The sequence below is a fragment of the Triplophysa dalaica genome, chromosome 13 (genome assembly GCF_015846415.1).
Source record: "Triplophysa dalaica isolate WHDGS20190420 chromosome 13, ASM1584641v1, whole genome shotgun sequence".
NCBI classification, from domain to species: domain Eukaryota; kingdom Metazoa; phylum Chordata; class Actinopteri; order Cypriniformes; family Nemacheilidae; genus Triplophysa; species Triplophysa dalaica.
This window is the reverse complement of record NC_079554.1, coordinates 9,023,771-9,041,775: the sequence shown is the minus strand read 5'-3', so window position 1 is coordinate 9,041,775 and position 18,005 is coordinate 9,023,771. Positions and strand designations below refer to the sequence as shown.

Genomic DNA, 18,005 nt, shown 5'->3' with positions numbered 1-18,005 from the left:
TATGGGTATGTGTGTATGCAGCCTTTTGTGAGAGAGAGAATGTGACAGATGGTAAAAGAAACAAAGGTGTGATAATATACTTGATATTTCCGTGTATTTTAAGGATAATGTCTGCACAGCACAATGGTCACACCCTGCGTGTGTGTACAATAATGGCCAGTAGGGAGGTAATATGTAAAAACGCGCTGATGTTGTTAACAATGTGTTGTTAGTATGACAGGATGGTGTTTAACTTCTGCTATTTAGATTTGGGTATTGCTGTGACTTATATGCAGTTTGCTTACCGCATTTCTTCTTGTTTTGATATTTTCTGATATTCTGTGTAGCAAGAGAATGTTTATAAAGTGAATAAAGCCTAAATTTTGAGGGCTTACATTAAAGTAGTTTTCCCAAAATTAAATCATTATTTACTCATAGATTATAAAAAAGCCCTGTTACTAATTTCTGTGGAACACAAATGTTGAAATTTGGAAGAATCTTTAAGCTACTGTTTACAATGACACTCAGTGTTTATGGGACAGTTGACCCAAAATTGAAAATTCGGTCATCATTTACTCACCAACAAGTGTTTAAATGAATACAGAGAAAGATATTTGGAAGAATGCTTGTAATCAAACATTTCTTGTTCATCATTGACTGCCATTGTAGAATGTCTTTGTTCTGTTTAACACAAAAGAAGATATTTTGAAGAATGTAGAAAAGCAAACCGTTCTGGCTCTGGGGCACTTTTACCTACCATTGTCATTTTTCCAACTATGGTAGTGAATGGTGGCCAAGAACTGTTTGGTTATTTGGTTATATTGTCTTCCTTCATTATCAATACAACAAATAAATGTATACTAGTTTGAAACAACTGTTCCTTTAGGGGTGAGTAAATGATGACCAAATTATCTACCCCTTTTAGCCAGTGAGCTAAAGTCAAGAACTGTGTCAGTCCCATTTGTGGATTCATTGTTATTTTTTTTTGACTCTGTACTTTGTAACCAAATTTTGGTCCAGTTTATAAATCAGGATGAATGGTTCATTTACAAACCAACGTAATCTGTTTGAGTTCAATTCAATGATTCAATGATCCAGTTCCAGCTCACTGGAAAGGCACAATATCAGTAAACAACAGCCCGAAATTTCAATCTGCTCCTCATACAAAACACAGCATGCCTCAAATGGACAACTCTTTTGGCATTTTTTGTTCTGTAGCGATAGAAAAATTCAATAATATAGTGGAGTTGTATAGATGATAAAGAAGCTGTGTTAAAACCCTTTAATGACTTATATAAAAGTAACACCATATGGGTTTGGAACAAATGTAGAATATTTTTTTTTCATAATATTTACGCATTACGATATTTTTATGTATGAATGGTTCTAGCATACTTAAGATGTAATTGCTTTTGGCCCAGTGAATAAAAATCCATGAACCACTTCACACCCTTTAAAAAAATGTCATTTGATTCCTTACACTCTCTCACTAATATAAGATCATTATATATGAGTGACCTTGATCCAGAACACACTTCTAAGTGCTTCTACATTCACGCCTCTCTCTCTTCTCCCTCCTGTGTTTGTGTGTGTGTGTGTGTCGTGAGCACCCCGAGGCTACCGCTGTCTCAGTGTGAACAGCACAGAGCTGAGGTTTGGCTCTGGAGAATAAGGCAGATGTTTGTCTCCGGCTCTGCGCCTCAGAGAAAGGCAACGCATGAGGAAGCGGATTTTAGAGCTCAGTAGGGCTCAAAGCTAGAGGAAGGCTAAAAAACAGCTCTATTCATCCATCAGCGAATCAACAGTGATCATCTGACTCATTAACTTTATACGGTCGGAACCTTGTGAATATTCTTCTACAGCGTGACACCAACTTTCTTTGTTTTCCACAACATTTCATGCTAATACCAGAACTTGCCATGTTATTTAAATAATAATGTTTCTTATATTTCTTACCAGTTATGTACATCAGGATGTTATTAACTCTTTTAAACTATCACTTTTGTACACACTTGATTTTTACAGAAGTTTTCTAGCAACCATAGCTGGCAGTTTTTCCACTGTTAAAACATATTTTGTTTGTTGTTTACAATGTATTGTGCACTACAGGACTAAACATTTTGGATATATAGTGGGTAAAGTTTTATTAGCTAGGCAGATGTAGTATAAATACAGTAGATACTACATTTATCACATGCTTGCCTCATCTTGTGACCCGTATGTGCCTTAATGTATTAAAGACAACCACGAAATAGTTGACCCATGTGTTATTAAAAAGTAAACTGTAAAATAAAAAAAAAGTTTTGTGGCAAAAAACAGGCACCTGTGGTTGCCAGATAACTTCTGTAAAAATACAGCAAGTGTGCAAAAAACTTGACCGTTTAAAACTGGGAACGTACAGCAACAGAAAACATCCTGATGTACATGAGTGGTTAAAAAAGTGTGAAAGACCCCCAGAATTATTTAAATGAAATATGATCAAATGTGAAGAGTAACACTGTGAATTTTGGGAAGGTATGTTAACTGACTGTATTTTTTATCTTTACTTTAAATGATAAAAGTTGTAATTCCATCCTTTTTATATTCAATAACCATATTTTTTACATATATTATATTAATGTAATTAATATCATATTACGTCTATAACAGTTGTTCACTCTGTATGTGAAGGTTCCAGTGAACAGGTTTTTATTTTGACATTCTTACATTATTTGTTGCTAAATGTTTTTACAGCGTACAATTTAACCCAGAGGATCAACTTTGGCATTTTGCTCGAAAAGAGCAAATCGGCTCACATTTCTATATTCTTTTAAAGGTCCAGTGTAGGAAATTTAGCGGACAATTTAGCAGACATTCTAGTGGTCAGGTCATGAATTGCAACCAAGCTCACTCCACCCCTCTTTTTCAAAGCATTATGGTGGCTGACACAGGACTAAGATGTCGTCTTGTTTTCGCTTCTTTCCCGAAGGAGATAACGTACAAACGAAACACCCTCTGTAGAGAAGTGTGTCCGTTTAGGGCGACTGTAGGAAGAACATTCACAATCCATGTAATGGGACCTGTGGTGTACTATACAGATAGAAATAGCTCATTCTAAGATAATTAAAACATAACACTTTATTTAAGGTCTTTACACCTCTGAACACATAGTATATTACATTTCAGACAATAGATCCTCCAAAACAATTACACATTGGACCATTCACTTTTTCATTTTTTCATCGTCTAAAGTTGTGTCAAGCTCCTGTGAGTAAAGTAACTATCTAGATACTCATTTGAAGGACTGCTTTTCCCATACTATAAAGTCAGGATCTAACAGGAACATTCAACACTTCAGTTTATAAGCAGAGCACTCCAAGACCTGAAAGGGGTGTGTCAAATTAGACAGACCTAAATTCTGCAGTGCCGGGACACCTGAGGTACAGCTACTATAGAAACAGCACACACAGTTCCCTGGAAGAAACCTGGGGTAAAGTCCCACGCTCAAGGCCACGATGTGAATGTAGCAAGATTGTGATCTCGCTAACTCAAGTTCCCAGGTTACCTCCAGCTAAAAACCGAACCCGCAAGCTTTGTTCGAAGCCATAGCTTCTAATCGTTGCGCTACCACCATCGAATCTAACGCCGGACGTGTATCTCATTTCTGTACTCCGCAGAGCACACACATATATCCCCGTGCCTCCATTTTGAAATGAGAGACCTCTCTTCTTTTGTCTCATTCTGTCATTTGTGCCCAAAGGCACGTCACCAGAAACAGCTCTGACATCTCTCAAAGGAAAGAAGAGAGAGAGTGTGTGATAGAGAGCAGGAGCATGAAATAAATAAATAAGCCATCCTTTCCACGTTTTAAATTCTCGTTAGCAGAGCCCATTTCACACCTAGATACCCAATTAGCAATTAGCAAAGCTTAAAAGTGCAGTCCTGAGCCGGGGCCCTGATCCCGGCCTGATTTGTATGCGCTTTGTGCAGATAGCGATAAGAGAGAGGCTGAATACATGTATAGTTTTAAATTTAATTTCATAATCATTTGCATGGCAGGGTCGCCTGCGGGCGAGAGGGAAAATAACATGCCCACTCTTCAAAAGGGAGATCAGGCTCGTTACATGGCTGTGTGGAGGATTGGAGAGGGGCTTTTTATGTGCAGGCAGGTAATTTGTTCCCTGACTAATCTAAAGAGATAGAGAAGTTCAGAGGAAGCACTTTTTTAAAAAACAGTGTGAGCGCAGCATCACAAATCGCCTCTACCTCCGAGGCTTGGGAGAGAATGAAAGAGAGAGAGAGGAACACCAAGGTGCGATATAGCTGAACCTACTGCCAGGGCCCAGGGCTGTCAAAAAAAAAAAAAAGAGTAACTACCGAATGTGTGAGTGTGTCTGGGTATGTATGTACAGCTCGGAGAGAGATGGAAACCATATTCGAGTGTGTACATATGTGCGAAGTACTGGACGCGATGCACGTCGCTCTTAAATTAAGCACCTGTTGGGTTTGTTAGTCATAAATGATCCACTTAAATACATTCACAACGGTCTTTTCAAATGAAAAAGAATGAGGTCACGAGTGTGATTCCAATGGACTGATAAAAGTAGGCGTGGTTTAGTCTGAACCGTAGGCCTCACTGATTTCTGGTTCGGGCACCGTCGACATAACATCTTGCGCATTCTTGGTTTTAATCTTATACATATTCATAGGCGGCTGTGTATAAATATGGATGTGTTGGAGAACCGGTGAAGAGGGTGAGGATTAGTAACCTGTGTTTGAGGTGATTCCAAGCTCACATTAACATGTTGAATATTCTAGAAGAGTGAGTCAGAAAACTAGACAACTCTGCCCCGATCGTGGGCAGCGATTCAGCATCTGTTCTTCGGCACGCCGCACGCAATCCATTGTGTCTATGTGCGTTTTTCTGGGTGATTGTGTTCCGCGCGCAGGAATGCTTGTGTTCTTTGCGAGACCAATTACATTTGTACTTTATGATCCCCTTAAGTTATACAAGACTTCTTCCAGATTTAACAGATGAATCAGCAGTGTCATGCACACAAATACTGATTCTAGTCTGTGCTTTATTCCTTCCTTTTTCCTCTTTAGGCGAACAGCAACCTGCATTGCTGTAGGCCACTTACAGAGCTCGCTATAATATCACCGCATTCAGAATTTCTGCCATTTCCACTCACTTTAATGCCACAACAATAATTATCTGATGTCAAATCCTATTTGGAGAATCAATGAATCAAAGCTCTTATGTCACCGAGGGAACATTTCAGCAGGCACAGCTCTCTCTTGCTTTAGCAAACAGTCAAAATGAATATGTATTTATAAGTGATATGAGATTCAACTCAAATAAGTGAATAAAAAAGTAGTGAAGCAAGTAGTAAATGAAGTAGTAAAGTAATAATAGTGAATACATCTTTATTATTAATAAAGAATAAGAGATGCATAAATAATAATAGCCCAAAGGTTTGAGAGTTGGGCATGTAAAAGCACAACATAAAGCCCCCTCTAGTGCACAAGAATACCCATTTGACAAGACCCTCGCCCAGGTATAGGGGGCATGTCTGAGAACTGAGATGCCAGAGCATATCGACGAGTTGTTGTACCATCACTGTGGCGAACAGCGGTGAGACAACGCAACAAACTTCTAGAGACAGTTCTAGCAAACAACGGTGCAAAACTTAACGCAGGGTATCTTCACGTTTGATGCTGTTGTAACGTAAGCACGTGCAGATGTTCCTGTGCGGATACATTACAGAATATGATGGGATGTTTTCTAGATGTTCAGTGGACTTACAAACATAATAGTCAACAATTACCAATGATAAACAAAACATACCAGGCATTAAAAAGTGTTACGAATTCGTTCAAAAACAAATCCGTAACTGTTATTGTACTGTAAAACAAAAGCACCGGCTGCCTCAAACGCAGTCCCTAAAAGCATATATATATAAAACTATGACAGAAAATTAGCAGACATTGCAAATGCGTTCAAATATAGCAAGACTTATCACAGCGCATCGCGAAACCGAATCAAGGACGCCATTAGGCTACTACAGCTAATAATATGAATCAACGCTACAGGATAGTTTCAACACATGACACCCCGTAAACTATTTCAAGTGCTGTTCGCGACGCTATTGTAGACATCGGTAAGCACCTAAGAAGATACATATTTTGTCCCAAACGCGCTCATCCTCTGGCACATGCGTACATGCAGCTGCGCTCTGAAGACCCGCTTCCACTGCCTCACTATCCACAAAATCCAATCTGGCGCTTCTCACCTGGTACATGGGACATCCAGCGACGTGTCACCTCTACGTTTGGGCTCCCGTCCGCGCCCCTCGCTCAAACGCCGAGGAATGGAGCCCAGCTGAAGGTAGCTGAAGCTGAAATCTCTGGAAGTCGCTCCAGGGGTCTCACAACCCCTCTGGGCCAGACCCGGATAGAAAGAGAGAGAGAGCGCGCACTCTGAAACAAACGCCCCTGCAGATCTCAGCGCACTTCAGGACAACTAGTGAATTAACCGATGGCACGAACGAGCACAAAAGATGTGCAATTTATCTTATTGTAGGCTATAAAAAAGGCTCTGGTGCTTTTCTGCGTAAAACAGTCGTCCTCCTTCCTACATCTTGCAGCGGTGAGGCAGATTTGAATGGTTATGATTAGTTTTGATGGAACGCTGCCGCAGGCGCTTCCTGCAAATGGATGATGCGTGCGCGCGCACAGGCGCGCTCACAGAGAGGGAGAGGGCCAGTGCACAGATTGAAACCTATGGCATTTTGTTGTTCTAACGTCTACCTGTGTCTGGTAAAAAATTGTAAGTGAACCAAAGCGTTTAGTTTGCACAAGGGCGTTTTGGTGTGACTTGTTCATTAGGTTCATTTCATTGGCAACGACAGAAAGAATAATATGTGTCATATTAAATCAATAAAGCCACACTCACATGGAGACATGTGCTTGTTGTGATGAGTTGCTATATGATGTGAATCTTATTAAAGTGAATGAAAAGGTAGTAGAAAGACAGAAGTGACTATAATACATTTTATATCAACATACACACACAACCCTGAGGCCTGAGCATTATGGCTGACTGCAGTGTTCCAGTGTCTCTCTATGCAGACAGATTTTACCATCAGCATTTTATCTTTAGTTGAACAAATGCATGAGAACCCGATTTTCTTTCTTTCTTTCTTTCTTTCTTTTTCTTTCTTTCTTTCTTTCTTTCTTTCTTTCTTTCTTTCTTTCTTTCTTTCTTGCTTGCTTGCTTGCTCTCTCCAAGTCTCGCTGTCTGTCTCCCTGACAGAATAAAGGCTGATAGAGGGTATTAATCTCAGTCCATTCTCATTGAAAGCGCTGCCACTCTTCCACATCTCTGGTAATGAGACACATCATTTATCTGCCTGTTCTCTGTGTGTGTGAGGTTGTCAGGCAGAACCATGAGACCCATTTGTGTGTGTTTACGTGAAACGAGCGAGGTGTGTGTGCATCACAGGAATGGAGGTATGAGGGAGAAGGTGCGCGAACTGCGCGAAAAAGTGTGTTTGCATATGTTTATGTGCTTGTGTGGCACCTTCTCAGTTCACTCCAGGCACTGTGAGAATCAAACAATTTCATGCAGCGAGCAGAAGGGGAAATGAACTGAGCCGTGAGCCATAATAAAATTATCCAAATGTTATTATGGCGCCGGCTGCCTCTGTCCTACTTTAATACACATTTCAGATCCTGCGGGTCTCCTGCTGGCACTAGCCCTGCTGAATAAATCAACATTAGCTTATGTCTAAATTATTAAGGAAGTGACTTAGGCTCCTGTTTATTGTATAAATTATTAGGAGGGTGAAAGTGTTAAATGCTTGATTTGCCATTTAAAATTCAGAATTCCCTAAGTAACGGCTATTTCTGCGGATTTCTGCATGGTGCGTTTGGGTGATGTACTGTATGAGAGAAAAACAGTGTGTGTTTGCCGGGATATACTTCCCCGAGGTTGATCTGATAGAGTTAGAATGAACGTGAGAGTGTTTTGCTTTGTGTTAACACTATTATTATGAAACGTATGATGGAAAAAGCAACATTCAAAGCTGTGAAAGTGCTGATGTATATCATTGAAATGTCTTCCTGTACTGTAGCTATACTAGTGATGTGTGGTCGTTGAGAAAAGTCCCCCAAATACAATAATGTTAATATAATAAAGAAACAAAAAAAAATCACATCTTTATGGCAGACAACACCTTAATTTGCTTGTATTTGCCATCAGCTCGGTTGGATGGGTTAGGGCGCCTTTTGGGTTTTGGGAACTTTTCAGCAGATCTGACTCGGAGACCAGCTAAAAAAAGCAAACCAGGCTGGTTTAAGATGCGAGAAACCTAAGCCAAACAAATATATTTGTGGCCTGTCAATTATTGTGTGTATTCTGATTTGCTGATATGTCTATGAGACAAAGTGAATCATGAATCCGTTACACAATTCCGTTCAGTTTACCTGCAATAACCGTTTAAACATAAACATTTCACAGACAGAAGGCTTCAAAGTTAACCTGAATCGTTTATTTCATACCTGATTTCATTTATTTAAGCTTTGTCACTCAGAAAGCCAATTTACATAAAGGTCAGTAAGCTTAACTCCTCAGGTCCCATTTAAACACTCCACCTTGAGAGCGGAACGCAATACTTGAAGATATAGACACAACCTTCCACATCAGTCCATTACATGAATTTGTCTCCAGGAATATTCATTGGGCTGCTTATTATTACACAGAACCACAGTGTGAGCTTGCATGAATATTCAGATTCAGATTGTTTATTGTGTTTAGCCCTTGGCCTTGTTTCAACTGTCACTGAATTAAACTTCCTTCCTTTGTGCCTTACACAAGTGTGTGTGTCTGTTTCTTATGTATGCATCTGTTTGACTGTCTATGCTTTTGCAATTTTCATCACTTGTTTGCAAGGTTTCTTATAACTTTTAAGGCTTTAAGTTGGATTCATGCACATTCACACGCAAGTGTTTGATCCTGGAAAAGTGAGTAGTCTGGGTAGCTTTCTACGTGCGTTGTGCTAGAGAATCTCCTCTGTAGTCTCATGGGAAAATAAATATTTCAAGAGACTAACTGCTGAGATTTTTTTCTTTCTCCAATTAATTTAAATGGAGCAATTAAGATTTAAATTTTAATAAATAGCTGAGGGAGGCATTGAAGAATGGGATGCTGCCATGCCGTCAGCCCCCTTGGGATTAACCCCAATCTTAATTATAAATAAAAATATAAACACTTGGAATTTCATTCCCTCTTCCTCCCATTTTACACACTGAGATACCAATACACATGCATACATAGAATGGAAACTGTTTGAAGAAAAAAGAAGGACGTGTTATAGGCTATTTCAAAAAGCCTTTACTTAAAAAATGCGTGCCCTTCTTACTATATTTAAACGGGAGTATTTATTTGATCATATACCAAAGAGAGGAGCTGAAGGTCCCTGGGCTATCTCCCAAAAACGAAAGCAAAAATCTGGCAATAAAAGATAAACAAATCTGCTCAATATTATTGGGATCTCTGATTGGCATCGCTTATTTAGTGTATGCTGCCCTCTGCTGGTAATAAAGAGTATACACACTAAACATTTCACTTAGAATGAAGAAATGCTCTGAGAAAAAATTACAGGTAGGCACAATGCAATGTACATAAATATTTCTTGATTTTGATTATTAGTTATGGGCTATGGAACAAGTATTTTAAAAACACGTTTCGGTAATCAACATAATTGGCTAACATGAAGTTGACATGTAAAAACTTACTTTGTGAAGCTTAATTGTGAACTGAAGAAAAAATTATAATAATTTCCCTATTAATAAAAATATATCTTTTAAAGACATTACACTAGTAAACTAGTGCATTTTTCTAGTTGTTCTTCTAACACTAGTTGTGTTTTCAGTTTTTTTTTGTGCACATGTCCGTCATATAAAAGGTCGGGTATGCAAAAATCTGGAAGCATCGAATATAAAATATAAAAGTTGCAATACTACATATTACTAAAGTAACATTTCAAACCTTCATAACTAAAAGTACTCTGTACAATATAAGGGAGTAAAGGGAGTGAAGGGGTTAATTCATATAGAGTGCACTGAGAAGACAAATGTTTTACAATGGTGATGATCTAATCATGACCCATGATATTGCAGGTAATATAACATGTAGACCAAACAAAACTGTTACCCGTGTCAGAATCCTCAGGTATTGCATTTGACTTACTGGGGATGAATTATAGGATGCATTTGCTGCACACAAGAATTGGGGAAAACCCCCATAGCGATTCTATTGACAATATGGCTGTAACATGTGGCTGGCAATAAAGTCATTACAAAATATGTGTGAAATCTGATCATTAGGTCGTTTTTAGCTCATTCATAGTCAGGTGTATTTTTGTAGCAGATTTGAAAAATCTTCACAAACACACACTGTGACTAGATCAAATCTGTCTCCTTGAGCTCTCCATTGTTTTGTGGTTCCTTCTCAGTGCATCTTACTAGTCATACAGATGACAACACCTCTCCTGTCGATTCTCTCTCCTTCTTCTCCCTCTCCATGTCCAACACTCTGATCTTGGCCTGCTTGACCATAAGCTGCGCTTGATCGTTGGGGAAAGCATCAGTGTCCACCACCCGATACGGGTCGATTTGGAAGGGTCTCTTGGAGAGGACGTCAACATAGTGACGCTTCAGGTCAAGGTCAGGACAAAATAAATATTCATACACAGTGGCAGCTAGTACGCCCCCTATTAGAGGGCCCACCCAGTACACCTGAGAGAGAGAGAAGATAAAGTGAGGAATCTTGTTAATTTTCTGTTGTTCTAAACCACATTAAAAATGTTTATAAATAAATAAATCTTAATATATACAGTACCTGACAAAATACAAAGGTTACATTTTTTTTAAACGAAGTCATTATAATTTTGCACTATTTCTAAGGGAGCAATCAAATAGGTAACTTCGTGACATTGACTATATGAACAATAAAATGACATTTAAATATACAAAATGCTTTTCGGAATATTCTCAAATCATGCCAGGATGAAGTGGACGAAGTTCTGCACAAACTTGGGGAATCCACATTCATTGCATGTGTTCCAAATATCTTATTCTTACTAAGAACAGAGAGATGTGTATAGAGACACTATATAAGATTGTGTTATTTAAGAGATTCATCGAGAAAGTCACAATAACAAACAAGTGGCGAATAAAACAGAAAACTGTACTGAAAACAAAACAAAAATTGTCGAACACGCACGTCTTAGTGTCTGGATGTCTTAAAGTAATTTCATAAATAAAGAAACACAGAAACCAAAGCACTGTTCTGCTCATTGCTTTCCAAGTGCCACAAACAAAACAGATTTGCAGATGTATATTGGTTACACATACAGTTTTAGTTGTTTCGTCATTATTTCCAAGCTAGTATATTCCTGCAGCTATCAGCTGCCCGTCAAGCATTTTTCGGCCTTGTCTCTGATATATGGCTATGAGTCTTTCTAGCATCCCAGCTCTCCTTACAGTGATATCTCCAAAATCTTCCGTTGATGAAACCCACTCTTTAAAAAGGGCACCATGTGTAATATGCTAGGTGTGTTAAACACTCCATGAAGGAGATTTTATGACCTTTCTAATGTTACAGCGACCGTGATGACAGCAAGCATCACTCATAGTGAAATATAACAAACATACGCGCAAATACGAAACAAACTAAGTCAGAACTCTCAAGTACCGGCGTTCTGACTGCTGTGCTGACATATTTCCATTATAATGGCACTATGACGCTTTGCTCTGTCGCCATTTTTAGATAGAATAAAGGCATGTTAGTTACAAACCATTTACATTCTAAAATTGAAAGGTATAAAAATAGATCTGGTGTTATAATAAAGCTGATAGGTCAGAGATAAACTCAGTGAAAGGTCTTGCTGTGCCAGATACAGTCAGTCGTTCTCAGAAATGTTCTGGCATTAAATCAAACATTTAAATAGTCACATCAGTCATGCCGTAGTTCCAAACTCAATTCTGACCTTCGATCTTTGTGCACATAAACATCAACTAAGAATCTGCACGAATCCAATGTGTCTGTGAGTTGTTTGCCAGATACACCATGTACTGTGAATCTCACCCAGTGATCGTTCCATTTTCCCATGATGACCGCAGGCCCAAAAGAGCGAGCCGGATTCATACTGGCTCCGGTGTACGGGATCTGTAATGCACAGACAAAACTTTCTACATTGATCATGAGTTACCATTTGTAAGAAAAGAACGAATGAGACAAAATTAGAAAAAAGAGACGAGATCACTAGAGAGACAAACTTTGGTCAATGAAGGCAAACTGAAAAGCAGTTAAAATGCAAAGAAACAAAGAGAATGAAGATCAAACAAAATAGAAGATGAGAGGCAGAAGTAGTTGAGAGTGTTTTAATATGTTGTAATAAAGTCAGGCCTCAATCCAAGAGGGAGACATTTAGCTCTCATGCCAACATCCCTAGCAACATAAACGACTTCGTAAAAACACCTCTTTGGAAATTCTGCTGGGACTTTTTGCATGGAGTTAATATTATCACATGGGATTGTTGCTAGGGCGGCACAGATTCTCCACAGGAAAGTGCAGCCCATAAAACTAAGCAGATACGCCTCAAGGGATTAATCTGTACAGGATAAAGATCTTCAAGCACGGCTTAAAAATGAGTTTGACAGCGTTGGATGAGGCTTTAGATTCTCTCCATATTGTTTAAGAGCTCGTAATAGAAATCTTCCAAAACAACCAAGCAACTCAAAATATTTTCTGTTTTCTAAAGGCTATACAATTTGCATACTCACAGCAAACAGATGACCAATGCACACTGACAGGCCGATCGCCAATGCCGCTGAACCTTTGAGATCACTGCGTTTGGTGTCACACGTGGCAAAAACGGTGAAGACGAGCTCAAACGTGATTATGAGTTCAATCACAATTGCATGGCCAGTGGAGATTTCAGGATTGACCTATAGGGGGCGAGAGTGAGTTGCTTGTATGTAATGAAGGGTGAAGAGTGGTCTACATGAGTGTCATGGGCACAGATATATTTTAGGCATCTTACTAATGCGACACACCCAGATCTGATCATGAAACACTACTAAGAAGTAAAGTGTCAGATGTGTTTGATAAGGGAGATCTCAGCAGGCTAGATATATCAAAAGGTTCAGTTCACCTAAAAATGACAATTGTGTTGTAATATTCCCACCTTCATGTCATTTCAAACCCCTTTAAATTTCTGTTGTTTGAGGAACACAAGAAGGGACTTGAAGAAAGATTCAAATTTTCCATAAAAGATTAAGGGGGACTGAGGCTGTCAGTTCATTCTGCATAACTTCTACTTTTGTGTTCCATCTGAGAAAGAATGTAGAATTTGGAACTTCACAGAGGGGAAGTAAATGAGTATTTATATTATGTATGTAAAATATTACGTATATTTAGGTGGACTGTACATTTAAGAAAAATAACAGTAAAAGCTGCAAATATGCCCTTTTTTGGTTAAAATCTCTAAATTTCAGAGCCGACGGTCGATGTGCTCTGACATATGGTGCCGGTGCGTCAGAAAAAGCACTGTCTGTCACATAAAAAATCTTTAAAATAAAATAAAAAAAATCGCTAAATTCAAAATTATTGTGCAAATAAACAATAAATGTTAAAAGCCACAACAGTACGTTTATAATAATTTATATTTTGAACACTAAGGTTGGATTTTGTGGAAAATATCAGTTATTTTTAAGTACATGTAAATAGAAGTAAACTGCAATTTTACGCTTCAAACAGAGATGGCGATAGAGAGACAAAAGTTACGGATTGCCTTTAAGTACTGTGTAACTTAATGCCTGGTTTTACAGACCAGGTTTACGGCTAACCCTAGACTAAAATGCTAATTTGAGCTGTTTTAACTGAAAACACCTTGCAATAACATCTTTAAACATGTAGATGCCATTGTTTTGTTTCAAGATTCACACCAGTGATGTTTTTTTCGAAGGCATTTTTATAAAAACTACTTAAATATCCTAATTTAACTAAAGCCTAGTCCTGTGTTAATCTAAGCCTTGTGAAACCGGGCCTTAAATCAAACTCACAGAAGTAACTCCCAGTCCTCCTCTCACCGATGCCGGGGTCACCCCATACAGGATCGCTGCCCCCACCAGTGCCCCCAGGCACTGTGCCAAAAGATAAAACACAGCCTTTGCAAGACTCAGCTTCCGTGTGGCGACCATTGCTGCCGTGACAGCCGGGTTGATATGGGCACCACTGATGTGGCCAAAACACTGGACGAGGGTTGCGATGGACAAGCCAAAGCACAGAGAAATGAGGACAAGATCAGGAGGCGAAGGCTTCTCTTCTTTTGCCGACCAGTTGATGGTGGATCCCAGACTGAGCAGCACAAATATTAACATGGCGAGGAACTCCCCCGAAACGGCTCGCCAGAATTCCTGAGTCCACACACCCTTAAAGGCGGCCATGACAGTATTATTGCATGAGCAAGATGATAAACACCTCCTTAAAGGGACACAAAGTAAGCAGATAAACACCTGTGTAATTCTTTGTACACACATAAGCAAAACTGTTGCAAGAGACAGGATTACTGCATTATTTTGCTGTGATGCCAAAGAACCGTTCAGTTAATAAAAACTATCTTTTAACAGTCTGTTGAACCTTTTTCCACGACAAAGAGCCTTTTGTGTAAGAGTAAGGTCTTATGGAGGTGTAAGGATCTTTATGGAACAGCCTGACACAGGAATTCTACAGTACGGTTCATTAAAATGATTATTATAGTGTATTTTGTAAAGGTATATAATTTCTGCAGTCTGTGCTTTGTCTATTTGCAGTAAATCTGTATGCTCCTTTCAAGTGGAAATTGCTCCAATGAAGCCAAAGAGCACACGAAGGCTTGAAAAACTCTCAGAAAGATTCATAAACATAGTGGGTTTAATAACCAAACAGCGAGTGTTCAATCTGCAACAGCAAAACGCGCAAATAGTTACAACTTATTTTATTCACTAATGGAATTATAAAATAAATAAACTGTGGTTCGCAATACACGTTTATTTTGTTTGTTCCACCTCCTACACAACTGTGATAAACTGGCATTATCTGAAGTCCTAACAATATCAACACAGAAATACATTTATAATGGTTTACATGTAAAAATAACAATATATCTCTCGTGCGGGTTCATGATTCCTTGTAAAATCAAATCACGTATTTTTTTAAATACGATCATTTTAAATATCCAGTACCTCCCCTCCAGGTGTATCAAACTTTCCATACATTAGTCCTCGCTGGCTTAGTAACAGCAACATCACAAAAACCCGACAAACTTACCGAAGAAAACCAAACCTTTTATTCGAAACGGAGACGTGCGAAAAGGCTTTTCTCATCCCTGAACACGCATCCTCTCAGCGGGTGAAGTCTACCGCAAACACAGGCACGAGAGTATAGGCGTGCTGATCTAACTGCGGTTCATGTGTGTGTGTGTGAACTACAGCGCATCCTTTCTTTAAAACATTAAATGAGTCCTCAGCATCCCCTCCTTCTGTTTCATTCATATGCGCTAACCCAATGCTCGAACAAAACCATTGAGATTAATTAAACTGGTTAACAAATCATTATCTCCCTCCTCCATTAAAGTTTCCAGCGGGAAAGAATGAGAATAACAAAACTATGAATGTTTTTAACAGCAGAAAGGACAACGCCATAACAATACAGCAGGCACGAATGATCTCAGAGAAATCAACACAGACATGTGTCCGGTTCTGAGGAGAGGTAGAACATATCAAATATAGGTTAAACATATTTTAAATAAATATTCATATCTGGTTTATGAAGGATTTTTTAAAAACGAAAAACATTTAAATAAAATGCTAAATCTAAGGTGTTAATAATATGTATGCTAATTGTACAGATTAAACGCCTACCACCTTTCTTCTTGAACGCACCTGAATCGATCGAGTGCTCTGCACACTGGCATGTCTTCTGCAGACTGTCCACCAGCTCAGTCGACGACTTTCTGAGTGTCCTGTTACCGGCTCTTCACGGTCAAATCACAGTGAACTGAATGCACAGCATGATCACCAGAGCTATGAAGCCATGTATAACAGTCACAGAGGTTGGAAGAGAAGCCAAAATCTATACTCAAGTAAAAGTGCGAGCAACTAGAGAAAGTGTTATTCAAGTAAATGTAAAAGTCACTATTTTAAAAATTCCTTAAGTAAAGTAAAAACGTATGCATTGAAAAAACTACTCAAGCAGCTAGTTACTTTGTTACTTTGTAACTGATTATAGGCCTACTATTCATAAAAATAATATTAACGCCAATATTTTAATATTACATTTAAATCAATATTTTTAATTATCATAAACAGATATCTTTGCAATTTACACACAGGGACTAAAGAATAGACAAACATAAAAGCAACACAAAATTTAATCTAGTCCTGATGTCAATTAAGTTTACACAATTTATTTAGAATATTAGACCATTTCAAACTAAATTGAACCTTGCAGCGGCCATCGCGCCGCCCTATTCGCGTTATTTGCACCTCCTGCTGTCAGTTCGCGTCTGAACCCATCTTTGCATTGTCCTTGTATGTAATTTACTCGCGCAAAACGCTTAATTCGCGTTTGGTGTGAACCCAGTGTTGGAACAAGCCGTGTGTAAAAGAAGTGTAAAAGAAGAAATCTAAATCAAAAACAGGAATTTTGAATAAAAACTGGAATTAAAGTGCAATGTGAAGATTTTAGATGCGTCTAGCGGTGAGATTGCGAATTGCAACCAACGACTCACTCCACTCCTCCCCCTCCCTTTCGAAGTACTATGGCTAACACAGGACAGAGATGCCGTCAAGTTTTCACTTCTTTGCAGAAGGAGAAAACATATTTACGAAACGTGCCATGTAGAGTTTGACCATTTAAGGTTACTATGTAGATAGAAATATCCCATTCTAAGATATTAAAAACATAATGTTTCATTATGCTAGGTCTTTATAACATCTGCAGACATATGTACGGTGTATATTGCATTTCTATCAATAGATCCTCCTAAATATTACACACACAGGACTTTTAAAAGACACAAGGAATTTAAAAGTGTAGACAGAACGTGAAATGGAGAGTTATCTGCATAAATGTTGAGGCAGACATGTGGAGTTCAAGGCTACAGGTGCAAACATGACGAGTGTAATGCGTGATGTGTTGCATAAGTAACAGTACAAATTGTTACTCTTAAAACATCTCTTAAGGATCATCGAGTGCTTGTCCATCTGCATAGCTTGCTTGACTTCTTGCAGCGTAAGATCAATTTCTATCTTTATCAGCTAATGAATTGTACTGGTACGCCTATTAATCATATTGAAAGTAATGTGATCTACTGTCAGAGGTCAAACAGCTAGAAGGCTGTCAAATAAATTAACATTATAAAACTCTGCCTCAGTGCTTTAGACTCTGGAATTCTACAAGTATAATTCATGTTTTGCATGCAGGATATGTAGGGCACTGAATATACTGCATTTAAACCCATTACGCGCTTTAATGTGTTTGATTTTTTTATCTGCTTTACAATAAAATATTGTAGGTGCACTCTTAGAAATGAAATGTTGTATTTAATTAATAAAGTTATGTCAACCGGTCCCACAAAACTTAGTTGCTTAAATGGAAAAGGTAATGTACAATAAATTGTAACGTAATGTTTTGAGTAAATCACTCATAACTGTGTAAATTAAATGGTACATCACACACTTAATAAATAAATGTAAATTATTGTCTTGAATTTAATGACTATAGCTTGATCTAAGATGACCTGATTAAGTTCAATTTATTTAACCGAAATAAGCTTTGCTAATGTTACCCATTTGTGTTGTTTGTACTTAATGATTGGAACTTAGAGCAACTAAGTCTGTAGGTCAAATTAAAACACTAAAATAAAATGAAATATTCAACATTTTCTATATTATACATTTGTAACATTTATTAGACATTATCTCATTTAACTTCAATA

General features: G+C 38.3%; 1 protein-coding gene across 2 annotated transcripts; it reads right to left on the bottom strand.

Moving 5' to 3' along the window:
* Nucleotides 1-8,564: 8,564 nt before the first annotated feature.
* Nucleotides 8,565-15,980, bottom strand: aqp4 (aquaporin 4). 2 transcript variants are annotated; one of them, XM_056764244.1, is made up of 5 exons: nucleotides 15,949-15,980; nucleotides 14,089-14,509; nucleotides 12,808-12,972; nucleotides 12,110-12,190; nucleotides 8,565-10,758 (listed from the first exon to the last, which is right to left on the bottom strand). In XM_056764244.1, the coding sequence occupies exons 1-5, from the start codon at nucleotides 15,978-15,980 to the stop codon at nucleotides 10,489-10,491; spliced, it is 969 nt and encodes a 322-aa protein (XP_056620222.1). In that variant the 3' UTR covers nucleotides 8,565-10,488. The 2 variants fall into 2 exon arrangements, with proteins under 2 accessions (XP_056620222.1, XP_056620221.1); XM_056764243.1 differs by lacking the exon at nucleotides 15,949-15,980 and adding an exon at nucleotides 15,335-15,390.
* Nucleotides 15,981-18,005: the final 2,025 nt, after the last annotated feature.